Source organism: Epinephelus fuscoguttatus, linkage group LG20 (assembly GCF_011397635.1).
Source record: "Epinephelus fuscoguttatus linkage group LG20, E.fuscoguttatus.final_Chr_v1".
Lineage (NCBI taxonomy): Eukaryota > Metazoa > Chordata > Actinopteri > Perciformes > Serranidae > Epinephelus > Epinephelus fuscoguttatus.
Window position 1 is genome coordinate 18,539,038 of NC_064771.1, and position 18,282 is coordinate 18,557,319.

Here is an 18,282-nt window from a genome sequence, read left to right on the forward strand (position 1 = left end):
ACTCACTGACGTGATCAATCTATGTGAAACTGCGCGGGCATTGACAATTGGCATAGGGTAGAACGTGACAAACCTATCAGTGGGTATGGACTAGTAATCTTATAATCTTAGAGTGAAGGTCGGTGCTTGCTGGATCCAACAATCCAAAGATCTACATGTTAGCAAAAGCAAAACACAGTTTTTATCTTTAACATGTCTAATGTTTCAGTTGAAAATAATTGAATCACAACAGCATGGAGCGTCAGACTTTTTTTTAATTTTTCACACTGGAATGGATATTTGAAAAGCAAATCTTCAATTATTTACAAATTTGGATCAATTTCATTTAATCTGTTTAGCAGCTGGATTCTTGAGAAAACAAACACACACACACACTGACAGTACATTTGGCTACTCAGACTAATGCTACACATTGCTAAAACCCCTAAAAGCGCTATCAAGCCAAAACATTTTGTCACCATTAACGTTACTAAAACACAGCTCTCGTGCTCATATCCAGATAGGACCCCTGGGGGTGGGCATGGCCATGCTGGTGTTGTCTATACAGATGCCTGAACGGGATGGAGAGAGACGAGTGAGGGTCCTGACACAGCCGGAGAGGGTAAGATGGAAAGGCGGGGTAGAGGGCTGGGGGAGGAGTGGAGGAGGGAAGACTGGAGGGGAGCGATGGATCCAGCTGAGGGAGAAGAGATGGGTGGTGCAGTACCATATCTGGGCGATAGGGGGCAGCAGGATTAAACTGTGGAATGCCTCCAATTTCAGGGTATGAGGAGGTGGAGGGATTGGGCAAGTTTTGAGGATGTGCTGCTGGTGGTGCAGAGGTGACAGACTGCTGGAAAGAGGAGGACACTGCCAAGCAAGAGGAGGGCTGGAAAGGAGGGTGAGCAAGGGAGGATGACGGATGAGTGAAGGAGGAAGGAGGGAAGCCAGCAGCAGCAGCAAGGGAGGGAGGTTGGGCTTGGTGGCTCAGATTTGGGAGGTGAAGGGCAGAGGTGGGAGCCATATTTGAAAATGACAGGTTTTGCATGTGAGGATGGACGGAGGGGAAGGCAAAGGATGTGGGGCCACCATGATTAGGGAGGGAGCACGGCAGACTGGGAGCTGGCGGGTAGTTGTGGTTGGGGAGAGGCTGAGCAATAACTGGAACTGGATCAGGATTTGCAGGAGGGATATTTGGATAGATAAATGCTGCTGAGCTCTGATCGCTGGGTGAATTATTTTCACTGGTGATAGCTTCACCCTGCAGCGGCTGACTAGGTTGGGTGAGCAGAGTATGAACTGACATTTGGTCCTGAAGACCCGACTCACACGCAGATGGGGCGGGAAAAGAGGCGTCTGTAGGTGTTTGGGGGCTGATTGTCTCTGGGATGGCGTGGTAGGTGTTGGCAGAGGGGGAGGAGGAGGACAGGAGTGACTGTGGTGAAGAGGAGTTAGAGGGAGGCGGAGTGGGGAAGGTGAAGGAGGTCTGCTGCAGAGAGGGAGTAGTGGTGGAAGAGGAGGGGAGCGTGGGGGAGGAGGAGAGGATGGAGGGATAGTCAATAGGCTGGGGATCAGATGTATCTGAAGAGTCGGGGATGGGGAGGGAGGAGAAGGGGGACGACTGAGGAAGAGGGGCTGAGGGGAAAGAGGATGAGTTGGTCTGAACATCAGGGAAGGTGGAGGTGTATGCTGGTTCACCCATAGTGTCTGATCTGTGGAGGAGAAACAGAAAAAAGTTACATACATTAGTGCTGAAACGATACGTTGAATTTAGGAATTTAGGAATTCCTCTCTCTCTGCATGCCTACCGTTCAATCATACGATTTGCCACCTCACTCCCTGGTGTGCCCTGCATCCCATCGGCCATGGAGATGTTGATATCAGACATCTGCGATGCCATGAATGCTTGGCCAAGATCTAGCGGCTGCTCCGAGACCAGTGTGTCCTGATAAGAGGCCTCCTCTGGTCTGAATGCACAGGAGGGGTCAGGCAGTGTGGGCAGAGGGGGCAGAGCGAGGGCCTGCAGGTCTGCTGAGCTGGTGGTTACGGCCTGTGGCAGAAGCTCAGCAGAGTCGCACGGATCACAGTTCACTGAGAGAGACAAATAGACAAAGTGGTGTTTTAGGATAAGGCAATTCAAGACAATGTAGGAAGCAAGAGTTTTGACCAAGCATCCAAGGCTCAGTCCAAGCCTAGAGGGGTCTCGGGGAATTTGTTCTCTCAGGGAACAAATTAGTTGCCAAGGAAAAAAATCATTGTATAGAGCCTCCATCCTATTTTGGACCTAATCTTTTTTCAACTGTTTGTCTTCATTCTGAAACCACAACACAACAAATGTTGAGTAGGACTAATTTTCAATCCTGTCACTTCAAAAGAGGCAAAAATCACCAGCCGTTACTATTTTTAATGTCCAGTGTGTAGGATTTAGGGGGATATATTGGTAGAAATGAAATATAATATTCATAAATATGTTATCTTTAGTTTATAATCACCTGAAACTGAGAATTGTTGTGTTTTCATTACCTTAGAATGAGCTATTATATCTACACACAGAGCGGGACCTCGTAAGTAGAGTCCACTGGCTTTAGATAGAGCCATTTGTGTTTTGCGTTTCGCCTCGGCCCCCATCGTTCTCCTACATGTTTGGCACATGGGAAAAGTTTCAGCTGGTTGCAATCTGCAACTTCACCACTAGATGGCACTAAATATTACACTCTTGACTAGACCCTCAAGTTACATGACATGGGTAAGTCAAGTTTATTTATATAAATTTAGCACCTTATCTTACACAAAGGTATATCAAAGTGCTTTATAGGAAAAAGATAAGGAAAAAAAATACGGTACCACACTTTTTCATTCAAGTAAATGGCAAAGTGTGTCCAAACTTTTGATTAGTACTGTATATAATATATGATGTGGACATATATATATATATATATGTTATCTAGCTCATCTCAAAGGCTGCATCCTTGCCGCAGTGGCCGCGGCCTTGATTCCAACCCTCGACCCCTTGCCGCATGTCACCCCCCTCATCTCTCCCCCTTATATGCCACATCTGTCCTATCAAATAAAGGCAAAAAGCCCCAAAAAACATATTAAAAAATGAGTACAGTTCGGGCATATTTTAGTTCTTTGGGGCGGGGATTCCAGCAGTGGGCACCATAAAGACTAAAAGCAGTTTCACCACATTCGTATTAAACTCTGGGCACCACTAACTGACCAGTCCCTGCAGATCAGAGAGACCTACATATCTTGTACTCAACAGACTTAACTGCCATATATTTTGGGCCCAGACCAGACCAATAAGTAGGGCCTTGATGTCGATCTATATTTGACTGGAAACCAATGCAAGGATCTAAGAACTGGCGAAATGTGTAAGAGAAGGGTAGGGATTTGGCTAAAACGGCATTACTATTTACTACTCTGGAGTTCACAGATTTAATGTCGAGCTGACAAATCTGCCACATTTGAATACATGCCATAATAATCTGGGCTGCTCTAATTACAAATCAGGGATCCCCAACAATGCCAAGTAAATACAGTCTCCAATATTCGGAATTAAATATTAGGCCAACAGAAGAACATTTACTTAGTTATGTGACAAAACATTTGACACTGGAGCCCCCCAGCCACCCACTGCACCCCATCTGATAACTAAATAATGTAAAAAATGAATGATTTAAAGAGTCCTGGTTATCTGTCTGGTTATCCCACTTACCAATATCCAAGGTTTCTGTCAAGTCAGATATTTTGCGCTTCTGTCTTGCATCTCTTTGTCTGCAGGGAGAAAAAAGGAGTTTAGATCCTCCACAATATGTATGCAACAGTGTGAAGTGTGTCTGTGTTGGCATTTATTTTGAGTTACTTTTTGCTGTTCATGCCGTCCTCTCTGAAACCTTTGGCGAAGGGGTTGGAGTTGATCTTCAGCTCTGTGGTCTGAAAACAACAAAAAACAGTGTTACAGTTGGTGTACAGTTTCATCTACTTGTGTTCCTGGCTCTCAGTTGTTTAAATTGTGCATACATTCTACTGTTGCTCAGAGGAGTATGTGACTCTGCTGCTTCAGATATTGTATCATGGTACCTTGCTGTTCTGGTAGGCGGTGACTGTGATAAACTGTGTCTCAGGGAAAATGAAGGAGTGTTGCCCTCCGCCCCACCGCAGCACGTCTCTGGCTTCGATCACATGAACTCTGGGCTGGTAGCGATGCAGCGAGTGCAGGATGATCTGGAAGTAAAGGAAAAGAGACTGATCCAAGATGCACCATAAAGACAGAATCTACCAGTGAGGGTCCGTGTGCTGTGTTTGATCTGGGTCGGTCAGTCCGCAGTACTCACATGTCCCTGTGAGTCAAGTGTGTTGTTGGTGAGCTTGGCATAGTGAAATGAGATAATGCGGCTCTGCCAGTGAGAACCTGTGGCAGGTGAGTCTGGGTGGATGAAAACCCGGTCCGGTAGCCTCGCCTCTGCACTTCCCACAGCCTGCCAGCCACCACCTTGGAAGCGATAGCGGGAGTTGTCCACGGGGATGATGTCCAGGAGGAGGATGTAACGGAGAGATGGGTTCAAGCCTGAGAGCTTTAGCTTCAGTCCGGGGAACATTCGTCTAAGAGAAGGAAAGACATTGGGACAAACATCAGTAAAGATGTGAGAAACAGGATGTATTTAAGAAGCTGTGGAGATGAACTGAATGGTGCTTATAAGAGATAAGAGTGGGGTCAAAGGTCAGCGCTCTGTGTTCTCTCACCTGCCCTTCTTTGTGATGATCATCTCTGTACCCACTGAGCTGAACTGTTTCCATAAAGACGCGTTCTCCAGCTCCATCTTCACCTCATCTTTTGAGGTTTTGGTGGCAGGGTCACTGGGGACCGGCGGAGGGGCCAGCAGCCTCGGGGGCAGGGCTTTGGCCGCCACGTCACAGGTGGGAGGGAACAGCGGCATGTGGGCTGGAGCCTGCCGGTCTGTGGGAGCACACATATACAAAATCTTTTATATGAATGGTTGAAATAAACGTACACAGGTGCAAATGTAGGTTGTGTACCTGTGAGTCTTATCAGTTGTGCAAACCAGTGGACCAATCAGTGCTCATATCACTTTTGAAAATATATTTGGCTGCTAATAAACTAACTAAATAAACATCCAAAACCAGTTTCTGTGGAAGCGCAATGTATTCACTTGTTGTTTTCATAGAAACAAAATTCTGCTCCTTTGACTGAATTAATGAGATTACTTTTTTTTAGAATTATGAGAAAAGTTTTCATGGAGGAAAAAAAGTTTGTTTTTCTGAATTATTGACAAAGTCATTTTGTAAATTCTTGCTTTTCATTAATTTAGAAGAACAAAAGCAGAATTTATTTTTCCATTAAATCTTTCTTATAATCCCAAGATAATAATTTAAATTCAGAAAAACAAGCAGAATTTTGTTTCCATTTAATTTTTTTCTGTGATGTTCTGAGAAAATTCTGAGATGATAATTTGCAAATTTTTGAAAACAGCAGATTTTTTTCAATGAATTTTGTCCTCATAATTTTGAGGGGAAAAAAGTCTTTAATTTAGAAAAATAGAGAAAGTTCTTTTTCCATTAATTTTTATCTAATAATTAGTTAGATAATTTCCTCGATAATTTAGAGAAATGAGCAGAATATCCTTTTTATCCATGATATCTTGACATCCATTTTAATTTAGAAAAATTGGCAGATTTTTTTCTAATAATTCTGCAATATTAATCTCCTAAATTCTAAAAACAGCGGATTTTAGTTCATGAATTTTGTCCTCATAATTGCTTTGTTTTTGATTCTGAAAAATAGAGCAGATTTTTTTCCATCATTTTTTCATTAATTTAAAGAAAAAAAAGCTGAATTTTGGATCTATGAAAAAAATTATAATTCTGAGATAATAATCTTGTTAATTTAGATAAGAAAGAGTAGAATTTCTTTTTCTCAAGTGAATGCAGTACATTTCTGTAAATTATTCTCATGGCAGGTTGCTTAAAAAAAGAGATATGCACCAAGTCTTTGGTTCCAGCCACACTCATAAAAATGCCTGTTCATTGAATGACACACACCTGAGTTAGCTCAATGCTTCTGTAACTGATGAAGAGCAAAGTTGGACTGATAAAGTGTTTCAAAAGTACACTAATAAATCTTGGATAAAGACTTAAGATTCTAAAAGCATACAGTTCTTTCATAGATGTCTTTCTCTCTCTCTCTCACACACACACACACACACACACACACACACACACACACACACACACACACACACACACACACTCCTCTCTCACCTCTGTAAAAGCAGTCTCCAATCCTTTGAGGTCCCAGAGTCAAACTGGGGTACATCTCTACGCTCAGCATCTTCTCGGTCTCTGTTTGTCCCTTCACTCGTCCTCTTCAGCTGCTGCAAAGAAACATCTCAGTCTTCAGTTCTTGTCGTCTCCTTCCCTGTCTCCTCGTACAGGTTCTCCAACTTCGTGATATCAGTCCTCTGTTGCTCTGGAGACCTCTTGTTGAAATCTCCTGTTCCTTCTTGCCTGTGTTTCTGTTCCTTTCTCTCTGCTGTCCTTTGGCTGAAATGCCCACAGCGGAGACTTGCTCTGTTAAATAGGTGTGTGGAGTTTCACACTTAAGGCCAAATGGCTCCTTTTCTTACATTTGCCTCTGTCTGTCCACACTACACCCTCATCTTCCCTTCTGTCCCTGCTCCACAAACATAAACAACACTGGTCATTTAGAGAGAGGTGATTGGGAACAGCTAGGGTTTACTTTAGTGTCTGGTAGGAAAATTAACATAGTTTATATTATTTAATGACAGTAGAGGTAGAACAAGCGCTTGTAATAAAGTCATGTTTTGAGTTATTTGTACTTCACTTCAGTATTATCATATTGTGGTGCTTTATAATTCTTTTCAAAGCGGAAAGTATTGTGCTTTTTGCCTCACTACAAATATTTTACAGCTGCGTACTGATACTGTGCACAAGATGCTTTGCAGATAAAACATAAAATCAGCTTAGAAACTATGATGGATTGCACATCTATATTGAATGTATGGCATATTAAAAATAATAGACAACTGCAAACAAGATGATAGAGGTCAAGAAGGGACACTGATAATGATGTCACATTTTATTTTGATCCAGTCAGTGTATATTTTCTATAAATGTGCTATGGCCTTTACTTTTGATACTTTAAGTGCATTTTCTTGCTAATATTTATGTACTTTTACAGGTCTTTGACTGTCTTTACAAGATGATGTCTAAATACCACTACATCCACCACTGTAAGTCAGGAAAAAACTTAATTTAGTTCAGCTTAGTTTATTTATGTGAACATAAATGTGTAAAGAAAAGACAAAAAAAAAAGAAATCAAAAATGTTAATATTGTGCAAGAGAGGTTAGAGGCCAAAAATGGCTCATGAAGATACCAATACATAAAAAAAATGATTAAAACAACCTAAGAGTGCAAAAATTGAACATAATTATTAACAAGCAGAAATAAATCCATTGTAAATACTTGTATCTTTAATTCTAGCCAGTAGTTAAGTATTTAGTCATTGGTACAGTTATGTGTGTAGTATTACTTACCAGATCTTCTGTTCTAATTTTAGGAAATGCTCCTCAGGTTTCAGAAGCCTCTTATACAAACATATGAATGTAGTGGTTTAGTGGCAGGACCCCCTGTGGCTGTTTGATGACTTGATGACATGTTTCTTCCTCTCAGCAGGGAGTCGGGCCTTGAGTGAAGGTGGAAGAGGAACACAGTTTGGCCAGCGGCTGCAATTTGGCCGCAACGCAAACACGACTGTCTAGAAGTTTCAGTGACAAGTTTGAATTCAGGTATGAGCTCAGTTTAACAGCTGATTCTGGGAAAGGATTCACTGTCATATTTAACATTAGAGCTGATGAATGAATGGATTTAAATGTAAATTCTGCTGTGATGAGGGAAGTTCGGTGAGCAGACTGGATCAGACAAACCTCTGATAGAGGTACCAGACTGTCACTTAGCGGGTTGTGAAGATATTCAGATCCTTGCAAGCCAAAAATGTTCAGCAAAAGTACAGAAGAATTACAAGCAAAATGTTCTTCAAGTAAAAATAAGTCATTGTGCAGCAGAGACTCCAGGGGTGGAGAGTAACTAAGTACATTTACTCTAGTACTGTGCTGAAGCACAAATCTGAGGTACTTGTACTTTTCTTGAGTATTTTAATCCCATGCCACTTTCTGCCCTTACTCCACCACTCTTCAGATGAAAATATAATGCTTTTTATTCAACTACAATTATTTGGTACCTTTTGTGACTTTACACATTAAAAACTTTGTACACAGACCATATGAAAATATACAAGTGCAGCTGAAACAAACAGGCAATTGACATAAGATTCACTGGAATTATTTTGATAATTGTTTTAGTGATTTTTCGGACACATTTCATGGTTCCAGGTGCTCAAACATGAAGATTTTCTGCTTTTTCCTAACTTAATTTGGATTATTCTGCATTCATTATTCTTACTTTTAACACTTTCCTAAAAAAAAATCCTGATTAAATTTAACTAACATTTTCAATGCAGGACTTTTACTAGTGAGAGTATTTTTACAGTGTGGTATTCGTACTTTTACTCAAGTAAATCATCTGAAAACTTCTTCCACTACTGCTCCTGTTGGTTTTGTATTAATATTCATCATTTTAATGGATTATTATCACTCATGCAGTAACATTTCAAGAGATTTTTTATGCTGCAGGTGGTCCAGAGGGAGTTCATTTTAATGACTTGATACACTTTTTGGTAGTTTAACCTACAGCAATACATCATAAAAGTGCTGGGGTTTTTGTATATAAAGCATAAAAAAGTACATTATTTGCCCCTGAAATGTAGGGGAGCAGAATAATAAATTATCTTAGATGAAGTACCCAAACTGTACGTTTCACCAGTAGGTGTAAGTGTCTAATGAGAGCAAAACGTGAGGTGGAATACAAGATTATACAGTTTGTGGACCGTTCTGTCTCTGGATATTAGTGTGGCAAAATTTCTCAGTATCTTTATAAGGAAATCAAAGACTTATCTTTTTAGTCTTGCTTTTAATTTAAAGTAATGTTATAACCTCTGATTTTAAATTTTAGTCATTGACTTTTACGCAATTTGTATCACTGTTTTTTTTTTTCTTTTATTCTATTGACATTATTTTAATCATTTTTAATGTTTTTGTTGTAATATTTAGTCTGGCAAATTTTTATTTATTTTTATTTTTCCTTTGTATTCATTTATTTTTTGTCTGTGTTGTTTCAATTTTACCATGTGAAGCATTTTGGGCTGCATGTTTGTGTGAAGGGTGCTCTATAAATATATGTAAACCTGTTGCAGAAGGGTCTGAAATGTCTTCAGTTAAAAATAGTACTGTAATCTGCAAAAAAACTTGAAGTCCTTGAAGTAACAATGATCACGACAAATCTTCGTAAGAGACTTTAACATGCAAGAACTGGCAACAGTAATCTGCTGTTTTTTTGGGAAGACTCGACAACAGACCGCAGAGGATTAGTGTTACATCATGAGTAGAGCGTTTACAAGTAAAATGATCACAGTGTGGCTGTGTAAGAGGTTTCATGTGCACACAGTCAATACCTGGAAAATGCTTTAAGGCCCAAATTTACCTGCCAATGTAACACAAAGTGTGGCAGCTGGATTCACTTCACAGGAGTGATGGATAAATGTTGTTGTAGTTGTTGTTTTCCTTCTCCATTTGGGTCTGCATGTGTGTGTTGGAGGGGATAACAGCTAGTGAGGACTGAGGGGAAGTAGAGGTGTGAACGCCACACTGAGAGAAAGGTCATTGCCTTGACAAGGCAGCGAGGTGTGTGTGTGGTGTCTTATAATGTTTTTACGAACTAACAGGTGTGTCAGCCACCAGACTCTGTAACAGCCCATGATGAGGATTGTTACTTGTCTTGTGTTTTTTTTAACCACTCCCTGAGCGGGGGCAGGTTGTGTGTGCTGTTTACAGAGCATAACGTATTACCATAGGCCTGCTCCCTGACATGTATGTGCTAAGTGGTTTGATATCCACCTATGTTTGCTCACTGAAGCTTAAAGGTCAAGATACAGAGCAAAAGATACCACAGGAGGTCTTTGAATTTTCATTGTCGGCTCAGATTGGTGCAGATGCTCCTGCTGTTTGAACACTTCCTGCATGACAGGAACTTGTCCGATTTCCTCGAGCATGTTTACAATGGAACAAGATTTTTAATCTGATGAGGATTACCGTTTTGTTTTTGTTCCCGTGTGCACAATGTAAAATTTCCCCCTCCTCTCCACACCGGCAAAGGTCACACTTGATGTCACAGCTTATTGGGATTGAAACACACGTTGTGTTTTCCGTAAATAAATCCTGTGCATGCAAAAGCATGCATTCAGATTACAGATTACATGCTTTATCTTCGGCTTTCACTGTGCATTTGTGGGCCGAGGATATTTAGTCTCATCCAACACGCCCACAGTCCATTTTTGTGATCAACCAGAACCCATTTTTATTACGACCCTGCCAGAAATACATGATAACTAGCACAACATGTACCAAGGAAGCACTTTTGATTATTGCATGTGGCACAGATACATTGAAATTCTCTTTATAGGTCACAGTTTTACATAAAGAGCCTGCAATCATATCACACACATTCCTCTGAATTGCACTGTTAGAAAAGCAGAAGGTGCTTTTGATTAATTGTATCCAAACATAACAGACTAATGAGTGCAGCTGTAGCTCCATGTCGGTCAGACCACCTCCAGAGGGTCTCTGTCAGCCTTTGACACCACCACTGTGACAGTGTCAGGGAGGCGCACAGCCAGCCTCTCCCTGAACACAGCCAGAAAACCTCGCTCACTGTTGCTATGGTCACTGAGGATGACATTAGTTCCTCTCGCCACGGCGTCCAGCACTTCATGGTGGGACATCTCACCTAAACAGTGGTTATAATAATTATATCAGCAGGCATAATAATATCAAGCAAATATACTGACAATCAAACTAATAATATTAGGTATATACAACTTATTTGAATGGAAACTAAATTAGTCAAAATGTCTACCTGTCACGTAGAGGTCTGCCTTGACTCCGTTCAGCACAGAGGCCCCAGACCCAGCACACACAGCCACAGTATGCACAGAGGACTCTAAAAGACAAGAATAACTTATTACACACTTAATGATATTTACATCCCAGGAACATTTTAACACAAATATCAAAGTCTGATATAAAAGAAGCTGTCCGGCTTCACTGAAGAGGCATCCACAGCTGTTTAAATTAGATTTATTAGGTGTATTCATCACCTCTAAAGGCAGAGTCATGGGGAATTTATACCACATCGACATAGGGACAGTAGCCTGACCTGCACCTCCCCAGAAATGTAACTACACATCGCAGCGACCCAGACCTCCTGTCTATTTTTGTTAGCTTAAACAAACGAAGGTTTTATTTGAGTTAATTTCACAGATAAGATAAGGATAAGCAATAAATTGTGAAGACAGTAAAGCCTCCAAAAAATAGCATTTTAAGTCTTGTGTGTGATTTATCCTGGCTTCATATGAGCAGAGGAAATCTCCGTTCGTCGCTAAGCTAATTTATACAATGTAAAATGCCTTAGGCTTGTGCTAATAATGTTAGCATGTTTCATTTGTTTGTAAACGTATTTAGTATAAGACAGTTGTTTTGTCGGTGAACCTTGTGAGTTGTAATGGAGCCAAATTTTGTATTGTTTCCTTTGTTAAATGTTGCTGTTGTCCTTGACTTTATATGAGTAGAGGAAAAGTCCACTAGCAGCTAGGCTAATTTATACAATGTAAAATGCCATAGGCTTGTGATAAAAACATTAGCATTTTGTATTTGTGGGGAAAATGTGTCCAGATAAAGACAAGTGTTTGTCTGTGAATGCTGCGAGTTATAGTGAAGCTGATTGTGTACTTGTGTTTGAAATGGTCTCTATTAAGCCATGTTTAATGCGTGTTTTGAATCAACTAAACTTTACAGCACTTCACAGAAACCCCAACGCTGACTAGTGTTTTGGAGGTGGTTCTCAATATGTGTGAGATATTATCCCCCAAAGAGGCTAAATCCAGGTTGACATCTCTGGCCATACTTGTTATTAATTTACCTTTTCAGGCTGAAGACTCTTCGAGGTTTTAGGTTTCTAGTCGTGGCCTTTATGACTTTCTTATTTGGGTAACATTTGCTTGAAATATGGTCTATATTTATGTCATTTGTAATACTTAAGCTGTGTATTTACTCTTTTGGTGAACAAATATTGTCACAGTATGTATTACAGCGCTTATGTTTGTATGAAGGCTCGCTAAACTAGTGTAACTTCAAAGGGAACACCACCTCAATTTAGAATTCCAATATATTATTCCCATGGTTGAGGAGAGTTCAATCAGTCTTTGTGAACATGAGCTACTCTCTCTAAGAGCCAGAAACCAGAGAATTAAGTCTCAAACGTGTGATGCCATAGGGTACAAAGTCTGGATGAGGGACTACACTATTATTTGTATCTGTGTCTATACTTGGAATGGGCAAAGTTTATGCCAGAAGTGGTCTGAGGAGTCTCACCCAATTCACTGTCTGTGGAGCAGCTCCAGACTTGATACTTCTCAACATCCCAAGTTTCAGCCCTCTAGCTTTTGGATTTGAGAGAGAGTTGTTCATGATTACTAATATTTTTGGACTGTCTTCGACCTTAGAAGTAACATATATGAATTTTGAAAATGAGTGTATTTCCCCTTTAATCCCCTTTTCTTCCTCAACTTCCTAAGCGCTAAGAGTTTGTCATTCTTTGCATTGTTTACATGTTTATTTAACTTCTAACACCGGCACAATAACTTCCTGTTTGTGTCAGGGTTCATTACCAAGTGTCTGCCCCCATCCCAGAGCCAAACGGAGGTGACTCAAACCCAAGTGGGTCTTCATTTTCTGGATGGCTGTTGCCATGGTTACCGGCTCATCCAAAACACTAAGTCGCCCTTGGCCATGGCCTGGGAGAGGAGGCTGCAGGAAGTGCAAGATGGACAGTTAGTATTAAAAAAAAAAGGAACTGCAATACATACAACAGGATATCGGTAGGTTATATCGCATTATAACTATCCACAACTTGTTTGTGAAATGTAAGGAGTGTTTTTTAAAAAGTATAGAGCTTCCTTTTTATCCTAAATTCAATTTCTTGATGTTCTTTGGTTCTGTGAGTGTGTTCTGTACCTTTTCCAACTTCATGATGCTGAGGGACAGGCTGGGAGCATTGTGTCGTAACAAAGTCTGGACACTGGGGGTCAGCGCTGAGTCACTGCAGGTTACACTGACATGGATCCCACTGCTGTCTGATCTGTTGAGGTAAACAAAAATAAACTATTACTCACCAGTGTACAGGATCTTTTCCATGTTTAAACCTATTACCTACAAATTCTGTGTGTCTTACAACACTACCAACCATGATCCAGTTAACATAACTGATTAATTTCTGCTGTTTTCAATATTTTGTGAAAGTCACCACTTGCCGAAAGTAGGTAATCAGTCAGAGTGCATGATATTTAGCCATTGTCAACATTACACAACCAGCTTGTGTTGATGAGGCTCTTGCTAAAAGCTTTGATATCCAGGGTGTGAAAGTCAACTCCAGAAATGCATTGTACTCACACGCTCAAAAATCAAACCTAGAATAAGGAACCAAGAATAGAGAGTAGCAGTGTTTCATTTAAAACTGACAGATATCTTGGACAGTTTTCACAACACTACAGTTTCGTTGAGGAAAAAAAATGTGGGATTGCATAAGTTTTAGTTGATCTCACACTGCACTGAAATTAAGGTACAGTGAAGGTTGCTTAAATGAAAGGAAACTGATGTGAAACTTATTGAATGTTTTGGAAATTGTCTGTATATACAGAACTTGTGATTTAGGGGGATTTAGTGGCATCTTGCAGTGAGGATCACAGACTGCAACCAGCTGAAACTTCTCCCAGTTTGAATTCCTAAATAAAACACTAAATAAAGCAGTTTAACGTTACTAATCAGTGTTTCTCCTATGCGGTTTGGTACATCGCAGACAGGCCCCTGGCCCAGCACCTGCTAATGTGTGCCAACTACAGTGGGCACACAAATTTGCAAATGGCCTTATCTAGAGCCAGTGTTTGGTTTGTCTGCTCTAGGCTACTGCAGGAACATGGCAGTGCAACATATCTGACTCCATGGTTGAGGACCTGCTCCCTATGTAGCTATAAACGGCTCATTTTAAGGTAATGAAAACACAACAATTCTTATGTTAAGGTGATTATACACTAAAGAAAACACTTGTTTTATTATATTCCATTTCTACTAATGTATCCCCCTAAATCCTACACACTGGACCTTTTAAAGGTTAACACATGTTTAAGCAGCAAAACAGTCCTTAAACTGAAGTCAGATATAAAGTGCCAACTCATACAAACATATTTGGTACATGCAAACATGTACAGGACCTGTTGACTGAATGCTGTGGTGTTGTTTCACTGTCACAAGCCATCAGTTCCTCCATCACTGTGTTCAGTTCCTCTGTGCTCTTCACTGTGAACTCCAGTTTGTGACTGTGGGAGGCGCCACCGAGGGCCTGACTCAGCACAGACACCTGGCCGCTACCTGAGAGTCAGACACAGACACCAGAGATGGAAAAAGAGACGCTCACAGGACAAGATGGAGGCCACTTGGTCAGAATAGTTGACCAAGGGGTCAGGATAATGTGTCACAACATATCAGCCTATACCTTCATTAAATATGCAAGTACTGTAGGTGAAACGCATTTTCCATTCAGAATGACCTCTTACCAAGTCCCCCCACCAGCCAGTCATTCACTCCTCCTTTAACACTATCCCATGACGTATGAGGGGAGAAGATGGCTATCCTGGCCTCCACAGCCCGCACGGCCAATCGCTGCTTCCAATCCTTCTGAGCCAGACGCTTGATAGACCGGAACAGCGGAGGGTGATATGAGATAATGAGGTCACAGCTCATGGCCTCTGCTTCCTCCATGACAGCATCTGTAAGGTCGTTGGTCAGCAGGATGGATTTAACTGGCCCAGATTTGCTTGGCTCCACCAGCAGGCCGACATTGTCCCATGACTCAGCCAGAGACAGAGGAGCCAGCTGCTCCAGCACCTGCAGAACTTCTTTTAGCTCCATCAGGCCTGAACTGTGAGCAGAATGAGAGAGGCAGCGGGTGGAGAAGTGAAGAGATGAGTGGAGGGGGACTGAGGTTTGTTGGCTTGTAAAAAAGCTGTGACTGTGGGTAAGTGAAGATGGAGGGATGAATGAAACTGTTGAGGCAGAGGGGTAGAGAGCAGCCTGTGAGCCTGTCAGTCGTCCCCTGGTACAAAGTCTTTTATGTGTGAGTGATAATAATGTCCAAGAAAGGTTTCTACATCCAGCCCACATCAGTAAATACCTGTGGGAACAGAATTCAATCATTAACAAAGTCCTAAAGCACTTAATATAACTAAGAACTAGTAGTTAGCAACAGATGTAAACAACCTGAACTTTCTAATGCTAGCCCAATATCCCGACTAATGAGATAAACCATGACTAACTAGCCTAATATTTAGTGTTATGTTATAAGAATACGGTTCAGTATCGCTACTCCAAACCTTATTTATAGACTTAAGATGCTCTGCAGGTTGTGACAGCCTCTCAGTGCAGGGAGTCATGCGGCTAACAGCACAGTTAGCTAGTTAGCTAACATTAGCTGCGAATACAGACGACACCGCCATTTTAAAAACACACTATTAAAACATTATTATGTGTATGAGTAAACTTCTTATATGCTCACTTGCCTTGCCTCACTGTAACGCCAGGCGACTACTACCGCTCCGTTGGTGGACACATTTCCCCCGAAGTGACAGAAGAACTTGCATAGTGTCCCTTTCCGACTTCCGTACCTTAAAACAACGCTTTTGATTGGACAATTAAAAATCAGCGAATATCATTATGAGAACTTTTGTGTATAAATTAGGTAAGTATGTGATTATACTGCATTATCTATGTCGGAAAAACTACTTAAATAGCTCTTAACTAGTCAAAAATTAGTAACATTTCCCTTAATGGTAGATAAAAAATATGTTAAACCAAAAAAACAATATAGAAATGTTACAGTTACTTAAATGCTACCAACCAACTGAAGGACAGTTCATAGGCATAGGATTACAATGTTGGGGTGTAGTGAACTACATGTAAACTGATTTTACTTGCATTTTAACACAGTGATTCAAGTAGCCTAGTTGAATTAGGCCTACTTGTTTGCAATTTCTATGTAGTTAACTAAGGAAACTACACACTTGGTCCATATTAAAGTAAAGTAGGGGAGAGCGGGGCACCACAACCTTACATATTTCAGTTTGGGTTGAGTGTAGTTAAAACTGTTTGAGATTAATTATTTTTTGTTTTATTCTTACAACATGCACATCTCTGCTACAAATCAAAAGTTCTTGTTTTTTTTTCTAGAACTTACATTTCTTCTCACTGAGAAGTGGTGGAAGTGATGTTACAGCGTACCCCATAGGTGGGGTTAATTATGACAGTCAGAGGGTTAGTTGTAACACCTGCTTGAATCTGTTTAACACAGTTAATTCAATACAAGTCTATCTGTATACTATAGGTCTCCATCTACATCAGGGGAAAGATATGTATCCATCCATCTGTTAGCCTATCATCCATATTCAGTGGTAGAACCGATAGATGTACATGGATTGGGTAACTTAGATCCACATGTCAAAATATGAGTATTGAATGTATGAATATTGACAAGACTGTGAAACTGTGTGTCAATAAGATACCTGACAAATTAAATATACAAAGTATATCTCATTTAAAGAAGGAAAGCAAGCATAAGTTTGAAGTGCAAAACTAGAGAAAATGTGCTGTAGGCAGCTTAGTTGGTCACATAGTTCAAAATGGTGCCATGTTTTAGGCAACAAGACAGTTATTTAGATGATGTATGGTTGGATTCAGTGACTTATATAGACAGCTTAGTAATTGAAAAGTATGACAAAGAAATTTACTTAAATTGGCTGAAAACACTCTTCGTTACTGAACTCTGCTGAAACACGTCCAGTCTCTGTGGAATTTTGCAGTTTGGACGAAAGGATCGACCCTGTGTAACCATATAAAAAGTCCATGTTACAATTTACACCATGTTAGGTTGTGCCCCATTCTCCCCTAGTGATGCATGATATTGGATTTTTTGCTGATGTCCAATATGTGGATATGTAACAACTGATCAGACCAACAACAGATATATCGGTATATCCACTCCTCTCCCCACTTAATTTTAGTGATCATCAAGTCTCTACTGTAGAAAACTAACATGGTATTATGCATGCATACTCTTTTCATGATGGCCCACCCGCATCACTGAAGACAATTTTTATGATTTCATGTGACAGAAAAATTGAAATTGATTGGAATTGATTTGTCCAGAATAAGTCATAACAATTGATTACTACTATTGATAACAAATGTTTGGAGAAGTTGTCACATGCTTTTTAAGAAGGAACCTAACTAATTGAGTAATCCTGTGTGGTGCAGCACCCCCACCTGCACTCTAGTTTCTGAAGGCAGGTGTCTGACTGATGGACATACAAAACCAAAATTGAAATTCCTGCACTTCCTGATGAATAGTGGGGTATTGTAGGCTATTAATTTATTTTTTTATGTGTGACCTGTTAACATGTTGGCACTTTTTGCAATTAACTCAGCTGAGTGGCAATTTTTACTATATTACTTATGAAATGTCCAGATGTAAAGTAGTGACTCTGAGGGCAGATTCTGGTCAGGATGTAACTGCAAACAATAATTCTTAGATCATGCTTTGCAGGAACACATTCATGTATTTGAGTTATTTTTATACTTTAGCTCTCAGATTGAAGAAATCAAAATTGATGCTCTAAAAAAGAGTGAACTAAAAATGATTGGAACAAAACTTTTATTATATTTGAAAACATGCATAACTGTATTTCTAAAATGTGCGGTAAACACTTAAATTTTGCAATTAGAACTTATGTTTGTCATTTTATTTCAAATGTTCTATATTTCTAGACTGTTGCAGTACTTTCCCTTTATTTTTATTTTCTCTTAGTAGTCTACGTTACTGTGTGTTTATTTATAAACCAAAAAACAAGGCAAATTCCTTATAAGTAAAAAGCTACTTGGTAATAAATATTATTCTAATTGAGAGGGTGAATTTAATCAGATGAAGCCGAAGCAATTTACTGAACTCTTTACTGTAACTGGGTCAATAATGTACAACAAAATGT

General features: G+C 40.2%; 2 protein-coding genes and 1 long non-coding RNA gene across 6 annotated transcripts; 1 reads left to right on the forward strand and 2 right to left on the reverse strand.

The window, feature by feature from the left end:
- Window positions 1–384: 384 nt before the first annotated feature.
- On the reverse strand, window positions 385–6,402 carry tbx6 (T-box transcription factor 6). The gene is given in 9 exon segments (XM_049562665.1): window positions 385–537; window positions 539–1,691; window positions 1,788–2,070; window positions 3,698–3,756; window positions 3,845–3,915; window positions 4,063–4,206; window positions 4,317–4,584; window positions 4,726–4,939; window positions 6,262–6,402. Coding segments are annotated over 9 exon segments (2,310 nt in total). The 5' UTR covers window positions 6,332–6,402; the 3' UTR covers window positions 385–489.
- LOC125880332 (uncharacterized) lies at window positions 497–12,984 on the forward strand. The gene is made up of 4 exons (XR_007448046.1): window positions 497–601; window positions 7,202–7,253; window positions 7,695–7,810; window positions 12,852–12,984. It is a non-coding gene; the product is annotated as an uncharacterized LOC125880332 (long non-coding RNA).
- nif3l1 (NIF3 NGG1 interacting factor 3-like 1 (S. cerevisiae)) lies at window positions 10,468–18,254 on the reverse strand. Of its 4 annotated transcripts, XM_049562661.1 has the most exons (8): window positions 15,805–18,252; window positions 15,619–15,716; window positions 14,803–15,419; window positions 14,461–14,617; window positions 13,208–13,331; window positions 12,862–13,000; window positions 11,052–11,135; window positions 10,468–10,922 (listed from the first exon to the last, which is right to left on the reverse strand). In XM_049562661.1, the coding sequence occupies exons 3-8, from the start codon at window positions 15,407–15,409 to the stop codon at window positions 10,738–10,740; spliced, it is 1,296 nt and encodes a 431-aa protein (XP_049418618.1). In that variant the 5' UTR covers window positions 15,410–15,419; window positions 15,619–15,716; window positions 15,805–18,252; the 3' UTR covers window positions 10,468–10,737. The 4 variants fall into 4 exon arrangements, with proteins under 4 accessions (XP_049418618.1, XP_049418619.1, XP_049418617.1 ...); XM_049562662.1 differs by lacking the exon at window positions 15,619–15,716 and having other exon boundaries at window positions 14,803–15,167; window positions 15,805–18,254; XM_049562660.1 differs by lacking the exon at window positions 15,619–15,716.
- Window positions 18,255–18,282: the final 28 nt, after the last annotated feature.